A 23,656-nucleotide genomic window follows, 5' to 3' on the forward strand; every position below is an offset into this window, starting at 1 on the left:
GAACTTGAAACACTTATTTATATTTTTATATGCAATTCTCTGTTTCTAGGCCAACATGAGTGGTGCCATATTAACTCAAAAGCTGAAGTCACCGCTGCGGCGGCTGGCCGGCCTGCGCCAAGCCAAAGCCATATCCAAGTCCATAGTGCACAATGAAACCATACTAGTGAAGAACAACAATGAATTTATTAATAAGGTGAGTTTGTTCTACTAAACAATGAGATGCTCAAGCACTCAGATCGTTACTGCGGCGGCTGGCCGGCCTGCGCCAAGCCAAAGCCATATCCAAGTCCATAGTGCACAATGAAACCATACTAGTGAAGAACAACAATGAATTTATTAATAAGGTGAGTTTGTTCTACTAAACAATGAGATGCTCAAGCACTCAGATCGTTACTGCGGCGGCTGGCCGGCCTGCGCCAAGCCACAGCCTTCAATTTTGCTATTTCGCTTTGATGAGTGATTTGCGATGGCTTCCCTTTCATTCGCCAGAAACATGAACCGAGTAAAGAAAGATTATTGTAAAATATACCTCCAAAACGTATCTGTGAAACGTTATATTATGGTGTTATTGAAATTAATCATTTATTTAACTTGAAATTAAAATGTCGAGTGGCGACGGTGATGGCAGCAGTAATGTAACTCCGGAAACTATTAATGCTCAAAGTGTAATTAACGCTTTGCTCCCAGATAATTATAAAGACAGATAGGTAGATACCTATTTAAGTGTACGAAGATTTTGATTCTGTTGTCTCGCGAGGTGTGAAAAGTAGAGTATTGAACGCGCCCCTGAACCCCGTGCTTCACTCAGGATTCTAAATGCAACAACCTCGCTACGCTCGGGAGTTACTCTACTAACTCTCGTTCGTTACGCTTGGGATTTATCCCGGCGCCCGTAACGTAAGACATTGCATTACCCCCGTGTTGAATAATCTACTATACACAGTGTAACCAGAACGCTAGCAAAAACTTAGCGTTATTGTTATACTACCTAAATACAATACCAATACCCATTTAATATTTTTCAACCCTGCAATGTATAGCGTGCAAAGCTAGGGTCAATGCCCCGCCTACGACGTGGCATTTGCCTACTTACGCTGCGTTCATTGATCTCTAGCGTCAGTCAGATGTTTTATTTGCAATATATCGTAATTCGTGAACTTTTACAAATATAGAATTTTTTTTGGGCTTTTTGCTTTTTTTTTTTGGTGTTATCATATCAGTAATCATCAGGAGTTTCACCTGTCTTCGTTTTTGTCTAGCGTTCTAGTTACACCAGTATAGCTACACTATTATTTTTTGTTACAGGTAATGAATAACGACAAGCCGGTGATTGTGAACTTCCACGCGGAGTGGTGCGAGCCGTGCAAGATCCTGACTCCCAAGCTCAAGGAGCTGATAGAGCCTCTCCACAACCTCGACCTGGCCGTGGTGGATGTGGAGGACAACGCTGAACTCGTGCATGCCTTTGAGGTTGCTATCTTTATCTATTTACTACGTAGATAGAGTAATAAAGCTAGATAAAGGAACGTTTGCTTTCTCATTCACACTAAAAAGTTACTAATGTGATAAGGCATTCCGAACCAGTGGTAGATGCATCCGACTATTCGAAAGTACTTGTAAAAGTTTATTCGAATAAAAAAGATTTTTATTTTATTTATTTATTATATAAACAGATTTTTACAAGGAAGGAATGTAACTTTAGTTGCAAAACAAACTTTGAGAATTTTCAAAAATCCTTTCTTAGCGTTTGTCTACGTCATAATAGCTATCTGCATGGCAAATTTCAGCCCGATCCGTCCAGTAGTTTGAGCTGTGTGTTGATAGATCAGTCAGTCAGTCAGTCACCTTTTCTTTTTATATAAATAGATTCTATGGCCAAACCCTTGTTCTTAGAGAAGACCCATGCCGGCGATGGGTTGATTATGATGATGGTGACGAATGATGTGATAGCCTAGTGGTTAGGACGTCCGCCTTCTAATCGGAGGTCGGAGGTTCGATCCCGGGCACGCACCTCTAACTTTTCAGAGTTATGTGCGTTTTAAGTAATTAAATATCACTTGCTTAAACGGTGAAGGGAAACATCGTGAGGAAACCAGTGTGCCTGAGTTCTCCATAATGTTCTCAAAGGCATGGGAAGTTACCAATCCGCCAGCGTGGTAGACTAAGTAGATGTTATTGATGATATTATTGATTAAGTTATTGATTGTAAATTTTCACATTTTACTATGATAATGTACTAGAACAATTTGCACACTAAGTTATTGGTTGAATGAGTTAGAACAAAATAGATTTAAGACCAAATTGTACCACATTCTAGCAAATAAACACTATTTCTATTTCTATGGCTAAAACCCTTCTCACTCTGAGAGGAGACCCATGCTCAGTAGTGGGCCGGCGATGGGTTGATATGGTGATGAATGATTCATGTTTGTTCCAGGTGAAAGCAGTGCCAGCGGTGATAGCAATCAAGAACGGCCTAATAGTTGATAAGTTCATCGGCCTAGTGGACGCGGACATGATTAAAAACCTCATCGACCGGATGTCCGGCAAGAAGAAGGAAGACGCGTAAACATATTATCTAGTAATTTTTTTTTAGACTTAGTTGTTAACTAGCTTATTCCCGGGACCTCGTCCGCGTGGACTACACAAATTTCAAACCCCTATTTCACCCTCTAAAATGTCAGTCTTTATTCGTCTCTCGTTCGGTGCGGACGTCTTTCGGTGCTCCTTACTTTTGTTCTAGTATTTGATTTTGCAATTTGCGTTGACCATTGGACTGTATTCTGTTTACTTCGTAACTTGGAGTGTCTCTCGGACTGATTCTTGTTATATCTAGCTATTGTTGACGTGGCTTGCCAAATTACAAGATTACAATGAGTAATTTTGAAATCCATGCTTTATCGCAAGTCTTACAACTCGTCGGAAATATCTGAGCACCTCGCTGGAATGCGCTTACCCACAGTTCGCCCGTTTTCGCCTATCCATTACCGGTTGCATGACTTCACTAAGCCAGGCTCTTAGATATTTCCGACCGGTTTATAACTAAAGTGAACAGTATTTTCACTGTGAGGTTGTGTCGTTAGATTGAACTTATTGATATGTATACGTAAATGGGTGCAATGTGTCAAAACCTTGAGACAATATTAAGAGAAGTTTAGTATTTTATTTTATTTTATAGTAGGTATAGATGTAGGTTGTACGATTAAATACCAAAAAGTGTCCAACCGACGCCGATTTCGCATAAAAGTATCAATACATATTGATATGGCATGCTTGAAATCTATTGAGCATATTTTAATTTTGCTCAGATTTAGGCCGACCGCACATTGGATACGTTTTCGTACGAATTCGAATCGTGCGAACACACCCGAGCAATCGGACTTTCTAACTAGGTACGTAGGGGAACGCAGACTGGGTGCGAGTCATAGATAAAAGAAATATTCACTTATCTGTGGTGCGAGTCGTATTCATACGTGCCTGTAGTACCGACGACGTCCGAAAATAATCCAAACTTAATGTGATTTTTAAGTACACTTTCATGCGTTGAACATAAAAAATGGATGTATTAAAATTGATTACCTTGGTTTACGGACTCAAATATATGTGGTATCAAAGTGGGCTGAAGATGGAATTAAAGAAGAGAATTATCTTCAAGATACAGATTAGTCATCACGCATTAAAGTGATATCAGCGGGACACTGCCTAATTGACGAAGAAAAACATATTCAATACACACTCAATTCGTACGACCAGTATTCATACATTTACGTACGATACAAATTCGTATCCAAAGTATGGTTGACCTTAGTTTACAAACGAGACAGATTTTTGTCAGAGGCGAAGCTCTGTCTCGTTTTAACTCTTACTAAAGTCTGTGCTATGTCAATGCAAGATGTATTGTTTTCAGTTTAAGTCAGTAATTTCGTTCAAAAAGTGAGTTTGATCGGTTAAGTAGAAGATTGCCACAAAAGACATTTCTGAGATGTCAGTACAGAGTACATAAATCATGCGGTAGGGCTACATATTTATGACGTGTCCTAAAAAAAACTAGTTTTTCATAAATGTTTTCCGCTAAAGTCTTTTTCGTCAATGAAGCTGTGGAATATACTGAAAAATTCGGGACGGTTGGCAACCCTATGCTAATCACGCGCAAAAGTTACTGACAAGGGACAACGCCGTGGCACGTCATGATTGAAATTTGAATCTGTATACAAATCCTATTCAAAAACTTTATATTGTGATCAAATTGCTTTATATGTTTTATTGTAACTCTGTAAATAACTCCCTAGGTATATCTTATTGACTTTACTTCAAATAGTTAAATACGAATATAATACGTCATCATAATATACGTATATATTATGATGACTTATTTTATAAAACAGAGAGGTGTTCTATAAAGTAGCGGATTTTCGTCCATAGAGTTATTTATTCAAAAAAACCGAGGCTTTTTTAGTGTTAAGTATAATATTTAGTATTTCGAAGGTTATAAAAATCATTTAATCGAATTGAATGTGTAAAATCGACTTATGTTTTTATATCATAGATTTTAATATGTTTGTAATTTGTATAACTAAGCCGATTTCAATAGTAATTTACATTACATACATTTACAAATACGTATTGGCCAGACAAGATATTATGACGAACAAAATATTATAATATCAAGGATGGGAAACCTAGAACGTTTATGTGCCATTGTATATTTAATCGCCGCTCGTTTTTTTGGTTTACCATCTTTTATACTTTTAGTACCTAATTGTTAAACTTGTACTCAAATATTAATGTTATTATTATCAAACTTGTACCTAAATAAATATACAAATTAGTCAAATTTTTGATTGTAAGAATATAAAAGTACGCAGCGATATTATGCTATAATTGTGATGTACTTTTTAATATACTTAATTATTTTATGATATAAGTTTAAAAATAAATTTTTGGTTAAATTTTGACTTTTAGTTTATTTTTTATTCCTTTAACTCTCTGAATCTCTTCGGGTTTCGTAAATTATACCTATTTAACTTTTTTTGTTTGCTATTGAAACATATTTCATTTAAACAGATTTTAAACCCAGTTGTACTTCTAATTAATCATCCATGTATTTTCTTAGTATATAAGCAAAACAGTTTACTCATTAGTGAGCAAGCTTTCCTTAATGTGCAGTTTTGATTAATATGATAGGTATTTTTACTTGTGTATACCTTTTCAGTTCTTCACAAGTCTCTAAACTCAATTGTCAGGTTTAAAACAGTGCTATTCTTTCCCTAAGGGATCATTATGAAAAAATAGCACTACTGTTAAGCCGAATAGACAAAAATCTATCTGAACATGTTTTCCACTAAAAATCGGGACATGGTCCCGGAAATTCCACGTTTGATAAGTTGGCAACCCTACAACATACAAAAGGAGTAAACTAATAAATATTTAAATTTAAATAAATTCAATTAATCTTACAAGTACCTAATCTATAGCTTATTTACATATTATATGAAGCTGCTGGCTTTTTACTAGCTACTAGCGTTATTTTAATAATTTAACGCAGTATTAAAATTGGATGTACTAACCCAGGGTGAATTGATACCCGCTGGCCAATGTTGTGTCGCTTTTAGGTGCTTTTTTGAAATTCCTATATGTATACCTATTTATTGATATAAATTACATTGGTAAGACCTGCCTATACGGGGTTATTGTAGAAGATATTACTTATAAAAATATCAAGAAGATATATCATATAGCTTACGTAGTGATTAGATATTATGCTGAGTAGAATAAGTATACCTAAAAATTAGATATTTACTTGCTCTTAATATTCAAACAGGATCAAAAATGGTATAAGTACCTACCTAATAAGTTTAATCCAATTATTATTAGAGTATAAGAGTTTTTTTTAAACAAACTAAGTACTACGCAATAAACAATTTGAGAACAAATATTTTTAACCTTTGATACAAAAGTTACGGGCTGTGAAATTATTAAGTAGGTACTTACTTACCTACTTCCGACGACCTAACTACAGTAGGTAATTAAGATTCTAGGCAGCTAATGTTTGGAATGCATTCCGCACCACACCACCTAGTAGGTATGTTGATCGTGCTATGTTAGAAGCATTCCCGCAAGTCCCAACAATGACTGTAGGTAAAAAGTTTCAATCCAATCGGATGAACAACGCGCGAACGAACGAACGTAACGAACATATGCGTTGATATATATTAGTTCTTACATACTTAGTAATATTATGTAAGAAATTAAAGTAAAAACCTGTCAAACTAACTCGCCGTTTGCATGAATGACATCAGTGAACTAATGAATCTATCATTTTTTAAAACGTAGTCCCTAGGGGAATCTAATGATTACCATTATAACGTAGGCATATTTTATATTGCAGCATATCTAAAAAATATAGATAACTAGTAGGTAATTAAATTATTCAATATATCTATTAAATCTATAAATATAATATTAATGTTATTGTTAGATACGTAGCGAGCTTAAAACCGTTCTTACTCTAATGCATAATGGACCACGACCATTATTTAGGCCAAAATGAAAATTAGTAGTTGATCCTATAACAGGTATTGTGAATTTTGAACCATAGGTTCCATAATATATTAGATGGTTAAGAGCTAAAAAAAATATACTTAACCTAGTTATAAATATATACTTAGCCTAGTTAAAAATATTACTTGCAACTCAATCGATGGCGACCGTTAGAATCTCCAATTTATATGCAAGTTGCCGTAAGTTGACTCCGTGCGCATAGGTACGACAACTTCTGAGTTGCCGGGCGACTCAGGCCACCCTAGTGGGTCGCCATCGATAAAGTAGGTAATCAATTGGCGCTGATTCTGTTTTTCACTAAACTAAATTTAGAGTATCTGCATCCTTTTCTTTTTAATATTGCTAAAAAAGGATGGAACATGAATTTTACATTTAGAGACTCTAAATTTTAGTGCACGCTACAAATTTAAACGCTACGCTCGCGAGTGGCAGCCAAAGTCACGAGCTTTGACGGCTCTAAATTAACTTAAACCTATTAAACTATGTCTGTCCTTTTCATATTATATTAGTAAGAAGAGGATGCGAATGCTCTAAAATTTAGTTGTGCTCAGAATCAGTACCAATGTGCGGCCAGCCATAAAATAAATTTCAAAAATAAGTAAGTCCATCCCTCCATATCATGCAAAACTAACAGTATAATGTACCTATGTACCTGCCTATTTACCTAAACGTTGTACCTAAATGAATTCTAAATTAAACTTCTATCTTTTACAAATAATTTAGTAGGTAGCCACCATTTCTGAAAATGAAACGTATCGTCGTCATTTTTCTTGTTTTATAGGTATTTATTATATCAGATGGTGTACTATTTGTTGTCTATTTACCTATGTCGATAATAAATAAAACTGTATTTACATAATAAATATTTTCCCCAGCAAGATATTATTTTGTTTTATTCAAAATTTAAAAACTAATTTCGTCTGGTGGGAGGCTTCGGCCGTGGCTAGTTATCACCCTACCGGCTATGCTGTGCCGCCAAGCGATTTAGCGCTCCGGTTCTACGATGCCGTGTCGAAACCAAAGAGGCATGTGTTTAGTGAAAACTGCCGCGCCCCTTCCAGGTTAGTCCGCTTCCATCTTAGACTGCATCATCACTTACCACCAGGTGAGATTGCAGTTAAGGGCTAACTTGTATCTACCACTAATAAGACCACAGTGCTTAACAATGCGCCAGGGAGGTCGTCATACCTGCATGCCTGAGTTCTCCATAATGTTCTCAAAGGTATGCGAAGTCTGCCAATCCGCACTTGTCCAGCGTGTTGGACTATGGCCAAATCCTTCTCATTCTGAAAGAAGACTGGTGCTCAGTGTGAGCCGGCGATGTGTGTCGATGATGATGACGTAGGCATAATGGAGAATAAAAACACAAAATTCCATGTAAGTATCAGTTTATTTCCTGGATACGTTTGATATTCATAATGTAAGTATATATCTTTAACATAATTCAACATTTCTACCAGCTTTTTTCACTCGACATAATAGGTAATATGTGGGTGGGTTCAATGACCCCAATCTATTTTAAATTGTGATTTTATACACGTAGGTTCTTAAGTGAACCTTCGTTTGAAAGGTGGAAATTGATTTAGGCGTGATAATTACGTACAATTTCAAGTTACATATAAAATCCATACAGAAGCGAAGCTTCTACGCATTTTTTAATTAATGAATTACCTAGCGTCAGATAAAAACGCCTGTCAGCTAGAGCATACGCAATAATTAGCAGACAGAGATAGAAAGTGAAAATTATGAAAGTGAGGGAATAGAGTGCTCACTCAGTGATTGCGTCTCGAAGTCTATAGAGCATACGCAATGACCAACAAAGGTGAAGAGAGGTGAGAGGATAGGGCGCGGCGGTGGTGATGACGACGCGGTGCCAATTTTTTCTCATTTTAGGCCCGGCTTCCACCTTAGCGGAGCGGAGTGGTGTGTTCAGTGGTCTAATCAGAATTTTAAAGATGAAGTGAAATTTTTTTTACGTCATCTATTAGGAATTTGATTAGTCGACTGATCATATCTCCTCTCCGTTCTACTTAGGTGGAAACCGAGCATCCCCGGCATTCGAGCGCGTAACGTGCGGTAAGAAGCTTCGCTCCAAAACAAAACTTAAAAGTTATTAAACAGTTGGTTCAAAAAGGTGGATCATATAATAGCACATATTGCGATTGACGTTAGAAAGGGTAGGTTTATTTAACATCCAGACTAATATTATAAATGCGAAAGTGTGTCTGTCTGTCTGCTAGCCTTTCACGACACATCTGTTCAACCGATTTTGACGAAATTAGGAAAAGCATGAAAAAAAACCTAATAAGAATAATAAATAATTCAGCCAATCACAACGATTGCTATTGTAATACTGATTGATGCAGTTTTCCCGCAATTGAGCAGCGGTATTTCGAATTGGTGTACGAATTGGTTTGGTTTTAGTCGGCGGCGTTAGGTTGCGCTTTTATGCGCAAAGAGTTTTGCGATGCGATTTATAAAAGTGGTGGTAATTACTGTAAAATGATAAAAATTCTCAATAATTAATAAGAAATAGCGCATTCAGAATGGTGTATAGTAAAAAAAATAAAAAAAAACATACTTTTTGAATTGGGGCATTTATTTTTTATGTGATAACATTATTATGATTTACTATCTAGGACGTAAATTATTCTTTTTTTTCATTTCCAAAACATTCATTCTCAACAAACAAAACACGGACAGAAATTAAATAAAAAAATATATTGACGCTGATACGATTAAAACTAATAAAATGAATGCATCTCGTTCATTTTACTTGAGTAAGAAAGGGATAGAAAATAGGTGTGCTGTGAAATTGGTCAGCCCTATTTAATATGATGCAACTAAACGAAATCTTTCTATCCTTGTCTTACTAAAGTAAAAAGAAAGAAATGCACTAATGTTAAGTTTCGTTTAGTTTTAGATCCGAATCATGGCCCTATTATCATTAAGAAGTGAAAACTCGCGGTTCTTCATAAGTACAGTGAACACTTAACATTTAACATCAAAAAGAGCAATACTATACCTTAACAATAGTCTAGTCTTTATTCATACAATGTTAAAATATTCGGTTGTACCCACACAAAATCTAAATTAACAGTACTAAAAATACTTAATCGGATAATAATAATTTAAGCCTGCCTTCAAATCCATTATAAACATCAGAAAGTAATTTTTTATCAATTTCCTTTTTTTAAATTAGGGTAAGCAGTGCTTTTCGCCTCTATGACCAGCACGCTACCCAGGATCTGAAAACTAACAACCTATCAATTTCAAACCATTTAGCTATTAAAGCATATTATGAAAAGAAAGACATGTTTGGTATCTAATCAGTGAACGACAAAGCATAGAAATAATCGCTTCGGTCTAATATAGTGTAACGAAATAGATGGTGCCTATACCGCAGTTTTCAATTCGAATTTATCTCCATAGCTGTCACGTTGAGTAGACCATTACGGGCAACGGCCTGTATAGCATGACACACAGTATGAACCAATCGTGAGTGTATTGCCAGAGTGAACTAGAGTGAGGGAACTCTCGGTTTGATCCTGAATCGACAATATGAAGTATAGGGGCTATGGTGAAGTAAAATCCAAGAATTTCAGGGCTACCTGTATCAAATGTACTAACATTCGACGCTTGCCAGTGACTTCGACGTTTTGTCAGAAGTTCCCTAACTGCCGTGAACTGTGTACTGGTATTGCGATTTACGCTAATTTAATTAAGTACCTAGCTGAAGTTATGTGTTTAAAGGACGTGAGTAGGAGCCCATATTTTCGAATGGCAATTATTAGAAACGCGGTTTCTATGATTTATCGTTCACTGCATTCAATACTGAAACGCTACTTAACCTTAAGGGTCTAAAGTAATCTTAGATGTTTATTGGTGATTTTTTCACACTTAACTACACCAAAATATCTCAAGAAATACTGCGATTTTTTTATCTTTGCAAACTAAAAAAACGGAAGTATACTTTTAGGGGATTAGTCCTGTCAATTTAGTTTAGTTGAAGTTTAGTATACAACCGAATTCGCATCAATAACGGCCTAGACACGCTCGCGATTATAAAAAATCAGTCTAAAATATATTAAGGCAACTCGCGAACAAATGTGCACTTTTTAGTCTGTAGGTACTCTGTACACGGAGATTTAAATAATAAAAGATAACATCAGGGAATGACATTGACAAATGTAGGTATAATTTATCATCTATCATTCGTTATTTGTATTCTTTAACATATATATTTTGTATTTTATATTTTACTCTTAGGCTGAGGTTAGACTTATGGCGGCTACGAAGTGATTATAACGCGTAAAATTTAACTCCTCACGCGCCATTTTAACTTTTTGTGTCAAATTTCATGTCAAAAGTACGATTAGTCCTTGGGCCCTACCGCAGTTGTTTGACAGCTACAATGTCACGATCGCAATCATCTCTGATTGGTTAATGCTCGCTCACTATTGGCTACAATGCATTGTTGCAACAAGAATCGCACAAATTCAGCCAATCAGAACAATTGAGATTGTAATAATGATTGATACAGGTTTTAGACAATCGGCCTACTTATTTTTAAGGTGAACCATACTTTTGACATGACAGTTTACCCATAGAGTTAAAATGGCGCGTAAAGAGTTATATTTTACGGACTTTTCACTGACAGTTTTAACTGAGCAGTTAAAACTGACGGAGAAATAAAGGAGAAGAAAGTTGTAATAAATAATATGAAAATAAAATATCCCATCAATTTTAACTGACTGCTGCTATCTCATTTTTCACAGTTCAGTCAAAAATATTAGTGAAACGTGATCGTATAATATGTAGCCGCCATAACTTACGTGTGATCATCCTGAAAAGAATAGATTGTTTTTTTTCTTGAAAAATTAATTTCCAATCAACGAAAATGAAAATGTTTTCGTGGTACTTAAGTTAATTTTCTACTGAATTAGAATGCTGAATTTGGTTTAATAATTGTGACCTTTATTCTGCAATTGCGATAAAAGTACGAGATCGTCAGATTTAAATATTATGTAATAATTATTATGAGAACTTTTACAATATATTTATTTATTTAGCAGTACTTTTAAGAATATAATCTAAATTTTAAACGATCAACTCGGATGATTTAAATCCCCTTAAATTCGTAAAACTCAACGTGCCAGAGATCGCGTCCGCGCTCAAACAATACGTTAGTGTTTTTAATAAATATAGGTATACCTAACAAATAACAGCGATAGTATTATAGATATTACAGATATTATACATAATATAAACCCGGAAGCACCACACTACTGCAGCATAGATAACTAAAAACACTAGTAGGTACATTTCATTTTTTTCCAGTTTATAAATATTATACATTGCGATTTACAGTGATGACAGAAGTTGTGATGATGAATGCTAGCACTAGGTACTTTGTGATTGTTTCAGATTGTGACAAATTTTGTTTTATGTGATTTTTTTTCTAATAATAAATATTCTATCTAAATGCTATCTATCATTTATACAAAATATATGTATGTATATATTGATATCTTTTTATAATACATTTTATTAATAAATAAAATTAGTTTATGTTTAAAACTAATTTTATTTCATTAATAATGGAATAAAAGCAAGCCTTTGAATTTATCATTAAAAAGGCAATTTTATTACGTTTTTTTTTCTATAATTTATATATTTTGATAATTTGAAATTATCGTAATTTCGAGTTTGTAAATGGATCGACTCGAAATTACGATAATTTAATACACTGTTCTAATTAATATGAATTCGATATATATATAAAAAAACTATGCTGAAGCAGTGTGTACCCAACTTTATTTCACTACATAACTTAATTTTTTACCAATATAGTCCGTACAAAATGACTCCTCACGCGCCGTTTTAACCCTATGTGTCAACTGTTTTGCAAAAGTACGGTTCACCTTTAAAATAAGGACTAAAATCGTACTTTTGACATGAAATTTGACAAAAAAAAGTTAAAATGGCGCGTGAGGAGTTTAATTTTACGCGTTATAATAATACAATTTTTTGGTGTTGAAGAGACTAAGATTTGTTTTTGGGAGACAGTTTAAACTTAAAATTAAATTTCGTGAAAAAGTAACAAAAATAAAAAAGAAACAAGGTTACGGTCGAAGTCCGCGGGGTGGGCAAAGTTGGCACTGCCCGGGTATATTTAACGATTTGTGTAACCCCTGAATGATAACCAAACGAAGTCCTTGCTTAAAAACATAATCTATTGTTAATTCTGACTGCCCGATCATTTCCAACACTGTTAAACTAATGGTGAGCCAAAGAAGTCAATGAAAATGGATTGCGCGTATATTTGTCACTAAGGCAATTTACTTTAACAATAACAATAATATGGTAAGTATAACAATGCAATGTTTAAGCTCATAGATATTTTTTGTGTGTCTGCGGTAAACTAAATCTAGTTTAGAAAAAGGTTATTTTTATAACCCAAAAAAGATGTGAAAGCATTGTTTGGTGATTAATTGTCAATCCGGAACCCAGACACTTTATGCAAAATCGACTGCAACCGGGCAGTGTAAACTTTGCCGAACTTGCGCACTTTGTCCTTAACATAATATATCACTTAACACAAGCCCTTTCATACAACAGTGAGATGTACAATAGAACATACATTTTTACATTATATACAGTATTTATTTACAATGCACATACATACATTTTGAAGCGTATTTTTATATATACATTTTGGAATTATCTACGCGTACGTTATGGTTTGTTTGTTTAGAAATATCCTCAGAATTTTTGGCCTATAACAACACATATTTTAAATGATTTGAATTTCTAAACATACAAACTTAAGATTGTTTGGTAAGGAAGAATTTTTACAAACATTTTATTTTACGTGATTATAATATTTAAATTTATTCTTAGTCGATTTCAACACGAAATCAAAGTAATTCGAAATCACAACATAAGCCAAGAACCGGCCATAATATTTCCTAACGATTAAATACATAAAGAGTTTTTAATCTTGACTCAATCATACTAAATTCTGTTCTACACAAAACTAAAATAAAAACAATCTTTTTATTTTTAGTTAAAACTAGCTTATGCTCGCGACTTCGTCCGCGTGGACTACACAAATTTCAAACCCCTATTTCACCCCCTTAGGGGTTGAGTTTTCAAAAATCCTTTCTTAGCGGATGCCTACGTCATAATGGCTATCTGCATGCCAAATTTCAGCCCGATCTGTCCAGTAGTTTGAGCTGTGCGTTGATAGATCAGTCAGTCAGTCACATTTTATATATTTAGATTTAGTGTACAACAAAATTTGAATCCGAAACGTTATTTTTTTTTTGTTACAATAACATCAATAATATTACAGTATAGGTATTTGGTCTAGTCCGAGTTTAGTCTTAATTTAGTGTAAATTCATATTCTAGTGAATTAAAATCACAATTTTCAATTTGGTTTCAATACGGCCGCACATTATCAGAAATTGTCAGACCAAAAAATTCTGACCCCTAAGCAAATTCTGCCACTTGATTATTGGTCGAATACGCTGTTCAAATTTTTTCACAACCAATCAAGGGGTAGAATTTGTTGCACCATCGGGGGGCTGCGGGGTGGTTCACTACGGGGTAACTCAGTGTCTAACGCTGAATAGTCACCGAGCTCATCTAACATTGGTTGGTTCTACATTGCCGCTTCATTAAGTGATAATAAAATACTTTTCGTAAAAAAACCTTTAATGGATTAAAAATAAATATCAAATGAGTTCGGAGCTTGTTCAGTGTTGAATGCTCATACATTTAGTACTGAAATGTTACTGGATCGGGCGTACGCTTCTGATGTTCACAGAGTGAGTGCGACAGAAATATTTCTGACATGAAAGTACGGCTTTTTGGTAGCTTCCAAGTTGTGCGTGAGATTTTAATGGTCGTTTTCATATTCTTACAACGAACGTGAAGCCGGCTCGTCCACAAACACCTACGGCGTCGTCTCACGTTGCGAAGGTAATACGCATGTAAAATGTGAAGGCGCATCTACACTTCATTATAAAGGTCCTTTTTTTCAATAGCGAGCAAACGAGCAGGCAGGTCACCTGATGTTAAGTGACTACTGCCGTCCATGAACATTTGCAGCACCAGAGGAACCACCGATGCGTTGCCGGCCTTTCAGGAATTTGTTGGTCCACCCCTTGAATAGCCCCATGTTGATTCCACAGTTTGCATGTATCCTTCACGCAGCACACAATGGGACTGAATCCGTCATCTATGACGCTGCGAGGGTAATATTCCTTTTCGCCATGTGCCTCGGAGAGCACGGTCCTACGCCTGATTTCTCGCCGGTCGTGTTGGATTCCCGTCCTATCGGGGTATGTTAATCTCTATGGAGATTGGCCACCGTGGCCGAAATCCGGTCGGGAAGACATTATTATGCGTTATAAATGTGAAGGGAACGAATGGGAACGAAATGTCGTCTATGACGTGGTTAACGTCCACAGAGTTTTTTGTCTTTGTCATTCGTATGGGATTACGTAACAGAGAGAGGCCTATACTAACTTTTCGCCGTGGATAGAGTAATATGCGTTTAAATGTAAAGGCGCATCTACACTTCGTCGCCGAGGTCCTGCACGCAGCTCTCCGCGATGGGAACGAACCTGTCGTCTATCTGTAGCAATAGGATACTTTTGTCCACATGAGATCGCAACTTTGGGTCGCGGTGACTTGGCGTCCATTTGTGGACCACCTGAAAATAAAACATGAAGTTTGGAAACCAAATTTCGTACTTCGTAAACTTATTCTACAGAAGCTAAATTTATAATGCGTAAAAAATGACTTCTCACGTGCCATTTGAACTTTTTGTGTCAAAGGAGAATGACAGATCCTGACTCACCAATTTACACACAATATAAATTAATGATAATTATCCTAGTATTAAATAACCACTTAAAAATTGAAAATTGTGATTTTTGCGGATTTTTGTATTAAGTAGTTTCACAATTATAGGTAAATTACATATCACGTAGAATCATTATGTGACTTAATCTTAGATTAAATGAAAAACCGCAAGTTCTAGAGGTGTTAAATCCTATGTTTAGTTATCAGTGACGAAACAGCAACAAATTGCTGCATAAAGCATACGTGTATAAACGACTTTTATATAATAAAATGGGTTACGATTCTATAGAAGTTCTGTCATTGTCCTTTCATGGCAAAAGTTCACTTTTAGTCCTTATTTTAAAGGTGCGACTGTTGATATGACAGTTGAACTATAGAGTTAAAATGGCGCGTGAAAAGTCATTCTGTACTGACTACATATTAATTTTGATCATATCAACATCTAACATTTGCTTTGACGGACAACGCCATCTTGATGTGATTTAGTTTTTATTAATGTTTTGTGATGTAGGCCACAAATCTTTAATTTTTTGAGATGTAGGCCACAAATTCACGATTTTCGGACTGTTCACTTTTGCTATAAGACATTGTTACTTGACAAATTTCATGGTTCTAGGTCAATGGGAAGTACCCTATAGGTTTTGATTTCCCCCGAATTGACAGACAGACAGACGGACAACAAAGTGATCATATAAGGGTCACTATTCAGAGCGATAGTCGATAGCTCAACGGTTAAAGGAGCGGATTGAACACCGAAAGGTCGCCGGTTCAAACCCCACCCGTTGTACTATTGTCGTACCTACTCCTAGCATAAGGTTTACGCTTAGTTGGAGGGGAAAGGGGAATATTAGTCAGTATGGTAAACTTGGCTAATATTCTTTTTTTTTAAATAAAGGGTTCCTTTTTTCTTTTTGAGGTACGGAACTCAATTAAAAAAAACAACTTACCAATCCATCCATTCCAGCCTGAGGCACCCAACTGCCCCAATAGTTCCTCCCCCCTCTCTCCCTCTGGTACTCCGAAGGCCACAACACATCGATCCTCCTCCCCAAGTTGATACAATCGTACACCCCCAATGGCTCAACTATCAACACTTTACTACCCACACTTATATTCACTTTTAGTTCACTTCTCCCTGAATCCGACCGTTTAATTTTTGTCTTTATCTCCTTAGATTTAGGGTCCTTTTTCGTTTCTTTTTTAAGGATAGATTCTTTGTTAGATATGTCAGAGTAGTGCGTTTCCTTCAGAGGTATGACTTCAGGCTTCTCGATGTACCTTCCTGTAAGGTCACGGTAACTCTCTCTTTCGTGACGTATTTCCTTGGTGACTTTTGACAGATCTTTCGATGTGCCCTCGTTTATGAAGTATCTGTGGACAGTATTGGGTTGTCATGTCATGACATGAAAATATATATTTCCATTTTTAGTTATATTCCTGAGAGTCGCGATTCCTTTTGATTAGGCATCTTCTATACTCTATGCACGTAAATAAGTTAGTAGGTCTTTCTGTTACGTTATCCCATACAAATGACAGAGCCAACAATTTCAAAACAGAAACTATAGTCCGTAAAAATTACTCTTTTTGTGTCAAATTTTACGTCAAAGTATGATTTTAGTCCTTATTTGAAAGGTGAACCGTATTTTTAACATGACAGTTGACCCATAGAGTTAAAATGGCGCGAGAGGTGTAATTTTTTACGCACCTATATGTTAGCGAATTAAATTTCGAATGTTTTTAGAAAACATTTCTAAAAACTTTCGTAAAAACATTGTAACGATCCCCATTTCTGTATTAAATGTAATATGTATTTAGAAGTAGACGGAATGACACACTTTTTAAACCTTCGTGGTTTTTTGCTGTGTCTAAATTGGATTTGTTAAACATTCTTTATGATAGTAATTTAAAAAAAAATCTAATTGAATTTCGAATGCTCTTTGAAAACATGGTTGTGATTGGTTGGTGACTCAAAATGGTTAGTAATTCAAAATAGTTAGTGCCCACTGAGATTTTTGGCTCTATCATTTGTATGGTATTATGTAGCAAAGAGAGTGCTATACTAACTTATTTCTGTGGCTTTGGAACTCAGTTTTTTGAAGAAATAAAATATTATCCTTTTGTGCAATGACATGTTTGATGAACAATGAATAGGTATTGTCATCATGCAAGTATTAGGAACAGTAGAGCTAGCGCGCACCACCGTGCGGCGAGTTGCGGTGCGTTTTAAAATCCGTAAATTTAGATTGAAATGTATCAAAATTCGGTGCGGAATTAATTCGGCAGTGTACGTGCTTCCATATAGTTCTATAGTTCACAGATTTTATGGATAAAAGACGTATGGAAATTTACCGCGGTGCGAGCCAGCTCTAAGGGCGAGTTGCAGTGCATTTTAAAATCCGCAAATTTGAATTTAAATCAAGTAAAACCCGGTGTGGAATTAATTACGCATTGCGCGCGCTTTGATGTAGTTCTATAGTTCACAGATTTTGCGGGGAAAAAACGTACAGAAATTCACCGTGGTGCGCGCTAGCTTTAAGGGTGAAATCAGCATACTCTGACTTAGCTTAGACTTAAGACAGAGTTACAACGAGCCAGATGTATATCTCTGACATAAATCTGTCTCCTTTTAACTCAATGTTAAGTCAAAGTACGCTCTACAGATCTTAGGGTAAGTATGGTTCGTATGAGCGTGGGTCTACCTGGTGAAGCTAGCTTGCCTGGCGTTCCTGTTGGCGATGATCTTGCAGTCCGGCAGCGACACGTCCAGCCCGCTCGCCCCGGCCTCCTCCAGGGACGAGCCGGAGCCCGAGCCGCGGGAATCCCGGGAGTCCCGGGATGCGCGGGTGCCTGACACCTGGTATAAGTATAACGTCGTATACGATCTTCTTGGGGTCAATATTTCGTCCAATCTCAGTGGGGATCCACACTGCCAATTTATCCCGACAGGTGGCGCATAAGCGAACGGCCACAGAGGTACAGTGCGACAAGGCTCTCTTGGCACTTGAATGACATTGACAGGGGGACGCTGTTGGAGAACAAAGGCTTAGAATATTAAAACAAGAACAAACTTGACACTTGACGGCAACGTTAGTTCCGACTTTCGCCACGTGCCAAGATAGCCTTGTCGCATTATAGTATTATCTGTGGATTCCGCTATACTGAGCTGTCAATCGCCATAATTTTAAAAAAATCACATGAATCTCCTTAATCTAAGTAAGAAACTATGAAGATGACAGCATGCATTGGCCGGACCTCTTGTGGCGCCCTCTGAGATCAGTTTTGCCTGTGGATCTTCAATAAAGCAATGCATCGAATTCAAAGCAAAAACAGCTGGCAAAAAATTTAGCGTCCTCAGCAAAATCAAGCGAATAATTTCTAACCATATACAATACGCGACAGAAAGAAATGCACATAAACATTTAGAAGAAGATAGAAGATTTGTAAATTTGTGTCTCTGTCGTTGCGACCGACAAAACGTCATATAGGTATGAGTGACAGAGACAACGCTCTACAAACCCGAAATGTCTATCTAAAGGCTGATGTACATTACTTTCGGCCGTGTACTGTACCTTAATGTATAGTACCTTGGCACTGGCGGCGCGCCGCGGCTGTTCTCGCCACCCGCACTCCCAGCCCCCAGCAGAACCCTGACACAAAACACGGATTTTAGCGTTTAAACTACCGCGATAGCGATAGTTTAGCGATGGGTTCGAAACTAGTCGGGCTAACGTCGACTACACACGTGAGTAAGCCGGGACAGATAGTATTTATAATAGTATTTAAAACACGGATTATAGTGACGAGAACACACTTCACGACAGTTAGGAAACTTGTATCAAAACGTCGATGCTTCACCTACACTCATCATCATCATCAACCGATAGACGTCCACAGCTGGACATAGATCTCTTGTAGGGACTTTCACGCGCCACGGTCTTACGCCACCTGAATCCAGCGGCTCAATGCGACTTGTCTGATGTCGTCCGTCCGTCGTAAAACCGATAGACGTTGGGGTCTCAAAAAGTTGAAATGGCGACCTTTCACCGGAAGACGTAGCGTTGGAAGATGGACGGACGACATCAGACGAGCGCTAGTCTATAAATTAAAAAAAAAAAAACCAAACATACCACACTCCATCTACACTTATTAAGATTGTCGTCCCAATGAACTAGGTGGGCTACTACAGTCTAAGCAGAAGCCTACTTATACAGGGTGTAACCAGAACGCTAGCATAAACGAAGACAGGTGATAGTACTGATTATTACTGATATGATACCATAAAAAAACGCGAAAAAATAGAGCGTTGTCTCTGGCAACGCTTTACAAAGCCGAAATCTCATTCTAAAGGTCGATGTACAATATTTCTTGCTGGCTAGAAATAATAGTTCGAAAAACCGAAAGATATTGGGGTCTCAACCAGTGGCGTGCACAGGGTTTGAAGCCAGGGTAGGCACTAGTTAAGTAGGAGCCTGTTCACTGGCAGGTTATAATGAAAAATATGCATTGAGCTAAAAACTGGGGTAAGCAGTGCATTTATGCCTCTATGACCTGCACGCCACTGGTCTCAACGTGTTAGAATGGCAACCTCGCAACGGAAAGACACACCCCCCCCACACACACAATGATCTCTACCAGGCATCCCATAGATGTGTTTTTGTTGCACATGTCTTACCTGTCCGTCGTCCGCGTGCCTCGTGTCGGCGTGGTCGGGCGGCCGGAGCGTGTCCGACACGGCCAGCAGTCGGAACGACGCCGGCAAGCGCGAATCCCGGCGTAAACGGCTTCGGTTACCCGGCTACATCAGGTAAAGGTTAGTGTCAAAAAAAACGGTCAAGTACGAGTCGGACTCTCACACAAGAACTCTTGTACAAGAAATCTCAAACAAGTATTATAAAAAACTAGCTTATGCTCGCGACTTCGTCCGCGTGGACTACAAAATTTCAAAACCCTATTTCACCCCCTTAGGAGTTGAATTTTCAAAAATCCTTTCTTAGCGGATGCCTACGTCATAATAGCTATCTGCATGCCAAATTTCAGCCCGATCCGTCCAGTAGTTTGAGCTGTGCGTTGATAGGTCAGTCAGTCAGTCAGTCAGTCAGTCAGTCAGTCAGTCAGTCAGTCAGTCAGTCAGACAGACAGACAGACAGACAGACAGACAGACAGACAGACAGACAGACAGACAGACAGACAGACAGACAGTCAGTCAGTCAGTCAGTCAGTCAGTCAGTCAGTCAGTCAGTCAGTCAGTCAGTCAGTCAGTCAGTCAGTCAGTCACCTTCTCCTTTTATATATATAGATTATCGCTCCGACAGCTACAACACTGCAAGTTAATGACGGACAACGCCATCTTGATGTGATTTAAGTAAACTAATTATGTGGTCGTAAACATTTATTTTTATTTTTTTGTGGTTTAACCACAATTCACGGTTTTCGGTTTTTTCCTTTACTTGTGCTATGTGCTAACAATTTTGAGTTGAGTAAATGTGCGAGTGTGTGAGTGAAGCAGTGTACCTGCGTGCGCGCGCGCAGGTTGCGGTCGCGGCGCGCGCCGCGCTCGTCGCCGCGCCGTCTCGCCGCCTCCGCCATGTCCGCGCACGTGATGTACACTGTGAATCATCATCATCATCATGATCAACCCATAGCCGGCTCACTACAGAGCACGGGTCTCCTCTCAGGGTGAGATCTACAGAGCGCACTCTGACTTAGCTTAGACTTAGAAATAGAAATAGAAATAGTGTTCATTTGCTAGAATGTGGTACAGACAGAGTTAAAACGAAACAGGGCTATATGTCTCGTTTTAACTCAATCTAAGTCTGAGCAAAGTCAAAGTGCGCTCTATAGATTTCAGCCTTAGCATGAGAAGGGTTTGGCCATAGTCCACCACGTTGGCCAAGTGCGGATTGGCAGACTTCACACACCTTTGAGACCATTATGGAGAACTCTCAGGCATACAGGTTTCTTCACTATGTTTTCCTTCACCGTTAAAGCGAGTGATATTTGTCCTAAAACGCACATAACTCCAAAAAGTTAGAGGTGCGTGCCCGAGATCAAGCCCCCGACCTCCCGAATAGGAGGTGGACGTCGTAACCACTACGTTATCACTAGAGTTGAATATTACATATATATTTATATTATAAACTACTTAACCCTGGTAACGTACCGCCATTTTTAGAACCGCTCGTAGATGTCAAGAGGTGCGCGAATGCACAACCCCGCGCCAATGATACTGATTTTGATGGGAACCAAATTTTGGCGTATTCGAATCTTTTTCTTACCAATGTAATAATAAAAGGACAGACAAACTTATTTTAATTTAAAAATGTTAAATCTAGATTTAGGTGCAAATCTAGAGCATAGTGTTTAAATAAATGTAAAGTAGCAGTAACATTTTAAGTTATTAATTTTAAATTCAGTTTTCATTGAATTAAAAAGAAAAAGATACAGATACTCCAAACCTAGTTTAGAGAAAGGCATCAGATTCTTAAAGACCCATCCGTTCAACCAATTTTTAAGTAATTTGGTACAGAGATAGCTTGTATCCTGGATAAGGACAAGGACGGGTAAGGACAAGGGCTACTTTTTGTCACGGAAAATCAAAGAGTTCCCACGGAATTTTCAATCCACGCGGGCGAAGTCACGGGCATCATCTTGTATAAAAATACAACAATCTCACCCGGCTCTTCCTGGGATCGCTCGTGTGAATGTTCCCTCAACAAGCCTGCGAGTGACGCAAGGGTAGACGAAGTAGGTTTACCCGCACTGGACAAGCTGCCGCGGGTTCCAGCTAAAATATAATAGTACATTAATGATCAGACAGGAAACAAAGCAATAGATAGAGATCTGATTCGTTAAAGCCTAGATATATGTATTGGGTTGAAATTGCTTTACCTACTACCAAAAGAGCACCAGCAAGTAACTCGGCATGTGTCAATATAAAATAGGCACGGGATGTTCGCGCTCCCGATCGGCCCGTGATATCACTGGGGGCCATGCCTGAAAATCAGCGCTGCAGTCGACCGACTGCAGCAATAAGCTGAGGCAGCGCCCCGTTCGGCCAAGATAGACACTAAGCTAGTTTTAAGAAGTGGGTGCCTGGGTCTTGGGGAACCAGGGAGCATGGACACTGGTCGGCTCCTTGGTTCCCCAGGGACTACGGCACCCTACCTGTTTCTACCTATTTGTAAATTTGGCTGAATAAAAGGTTTTTATTATTATTATTATTTATTATTTACGCATAAAAGACGGTTGAGACCAGCTGTTCTGTTTGGCGGTCATTTTAGGCTATAAAATTCGGTATCAATTTCGGCTCAACCGATTTAAACAAGTTTTTGTTATATCCTCTACATGCCTGCTCACTTTTCCTTTATTTTTGCGCTACATTATGCATTTTCCGTAGGCGCAGCCTGCTGGAGCGGCGTCTTAGCGCGACATATCTCTTGTTCCCCAAAGCTTTCAATACACAACTGCACCAAACTTATATTGTCTATTACATCTAACTAGCATATGCTCGCGACTTCGTCCGCGTGGACTACACGAATTTCAAACCCCTATTTCACCCCCTTAGGGGTTGAATTTTCAAAAATCCTTTCTTAGCGGATGCCTACGTCATAATAGCTATCTGCATGCCAAATTTCAGCCCGATCCGTCCAGTAGTTTAAGCTGTGCGTTGATAGATTAGTCAGTCAGTCAGTCAGTCATTCGGTCAGTCAGTCAGTCAGTCACCTTTTCCTTTTATATATTTAGATTTGTTTCTAATATAACAAAATAGTTCATTTACCACTAAATCGCAATTTTTACACTTTAAAGTAATGTTCGCCGGCCGTAATTTATATTGACTATTTTTTAATTTTATTATTTCTTGGTTAATATATTACAGGTAGATAACTATTATGTGACATGTGATATTATATTATATTATGTGATATGTGACTGTTGAACATTATAATTCTAAAAAAAAAAGTTAAAAAAAATAGCTTATTAATAATAGATAATAAGAAAATAAATTTTGCATGCCCACTGTATGGCGGATTGTAGCTGTAAATAAACCACTGTAACACCATCATTGTACCTGCAATCGTGCAAATAAATGATTTGATTTGATTTGATTTGATTTGTAAATAAGAGATTGTTGACTGACTCGTGCTCTTAACACATCCGACCACTACGGATTTGAACTCGCAACGCTTATTTGTGAGTGTGAATAAAACGCGCGGGAT

The 23,656-nt window shown here is 37.5% G+C and overlaps 2 protein-coding genes across 5 annotated transcripts in view; one reads left to right on the forward strand and one right to left on the reverse strand.

Moving 5' to 3' along the window:
- The first annotated feature begins 231 nt into the window (after positions 1 to 231).
- Positions 232 to 4,956, forward strand: LOC117989499 (thioredoxin, mitochondrial). Its single transcript, XM_069503734.1, has 3 exons — positions 232 to 347; positions 1,309 to 1,473; positions 2,441 to 4,956. The coding sequence occupies exons 2-3, from the start codon at positions 1,312 to 1,314 to the stop codon at positions 2,570 to 2,572; spliced, it is 294 nt and encodes a 97-aa protein (XP_069359835.1). The 5' UTR covers positions 232 to 347; positions 1,309 to 1,311; the 3' UTR covers positions 2,573 to 4,956.
- A 2,986-nt stretch (positions 4,957 to 7,942) lies between these two features.
- pcx (pecanex) overlaps positions 7,943 to 23,656 on the reverse strand; it is a 39,404-nt gene continuing 23,690 nt past the window's right edge. For 2 of the 4 annotated variants that reach the window (XM_069503975.1, XM_069503974.1), the window contains exons 20-26: positions 22,114 to 22,224; positions 20,952 to 21,046; positions 20,113 to 20,235; positions 19,025 to 19,087; positions 18,158 to 18,294; positions 16,388 to 16,811; positions 7,943 to 15,288 (exon numbers count right to left, since the gene is read on the reverse strand). In XM_069503975.1, coding sequence (XP_069360076.1) covers positions 15,148 to 15,288; positions 16,388 to 16,811; positions 18,158 to 18,294; positions 19,025 to 19,087; positions 20,113 to 20,235; positions 20,952 to 21,046; positions 22,114 to 22,224 — 1,094 coding nt within the window. In that variant the 3' untranslated portion in view covers positions 7,943 to 15,147. Of the gene's footprint in view, positions 15,289 to 16,387; positions 16,812 to 18,139; positions 18,295 to 19,024; positions 19,088 to 20,112; positions 20,236 to 20,951; positions 21,047 to 22,113; positions 22,225 to 23,656 lie in introns of all 4 variants that reach the window. The other 2 variants (XM_034977148.2, XM_069503973.1) reach the window with 1 other exon arrangement.

The sequence above is a fragment of the Maniola hyperantus genome, chromosome 16 (assembly GCF_902806685.2).
Source record: "Maniola hyperantus chromosome 16, iAphHyp1.2, whole genome shotgun sequence".
NCBI classification, from domain to species: Eukaryota; Metazoa; Arthropoda; class Insecta; order Lepidoptera; family Nymphalidae; genus Maniola; species Maniola hyperantus.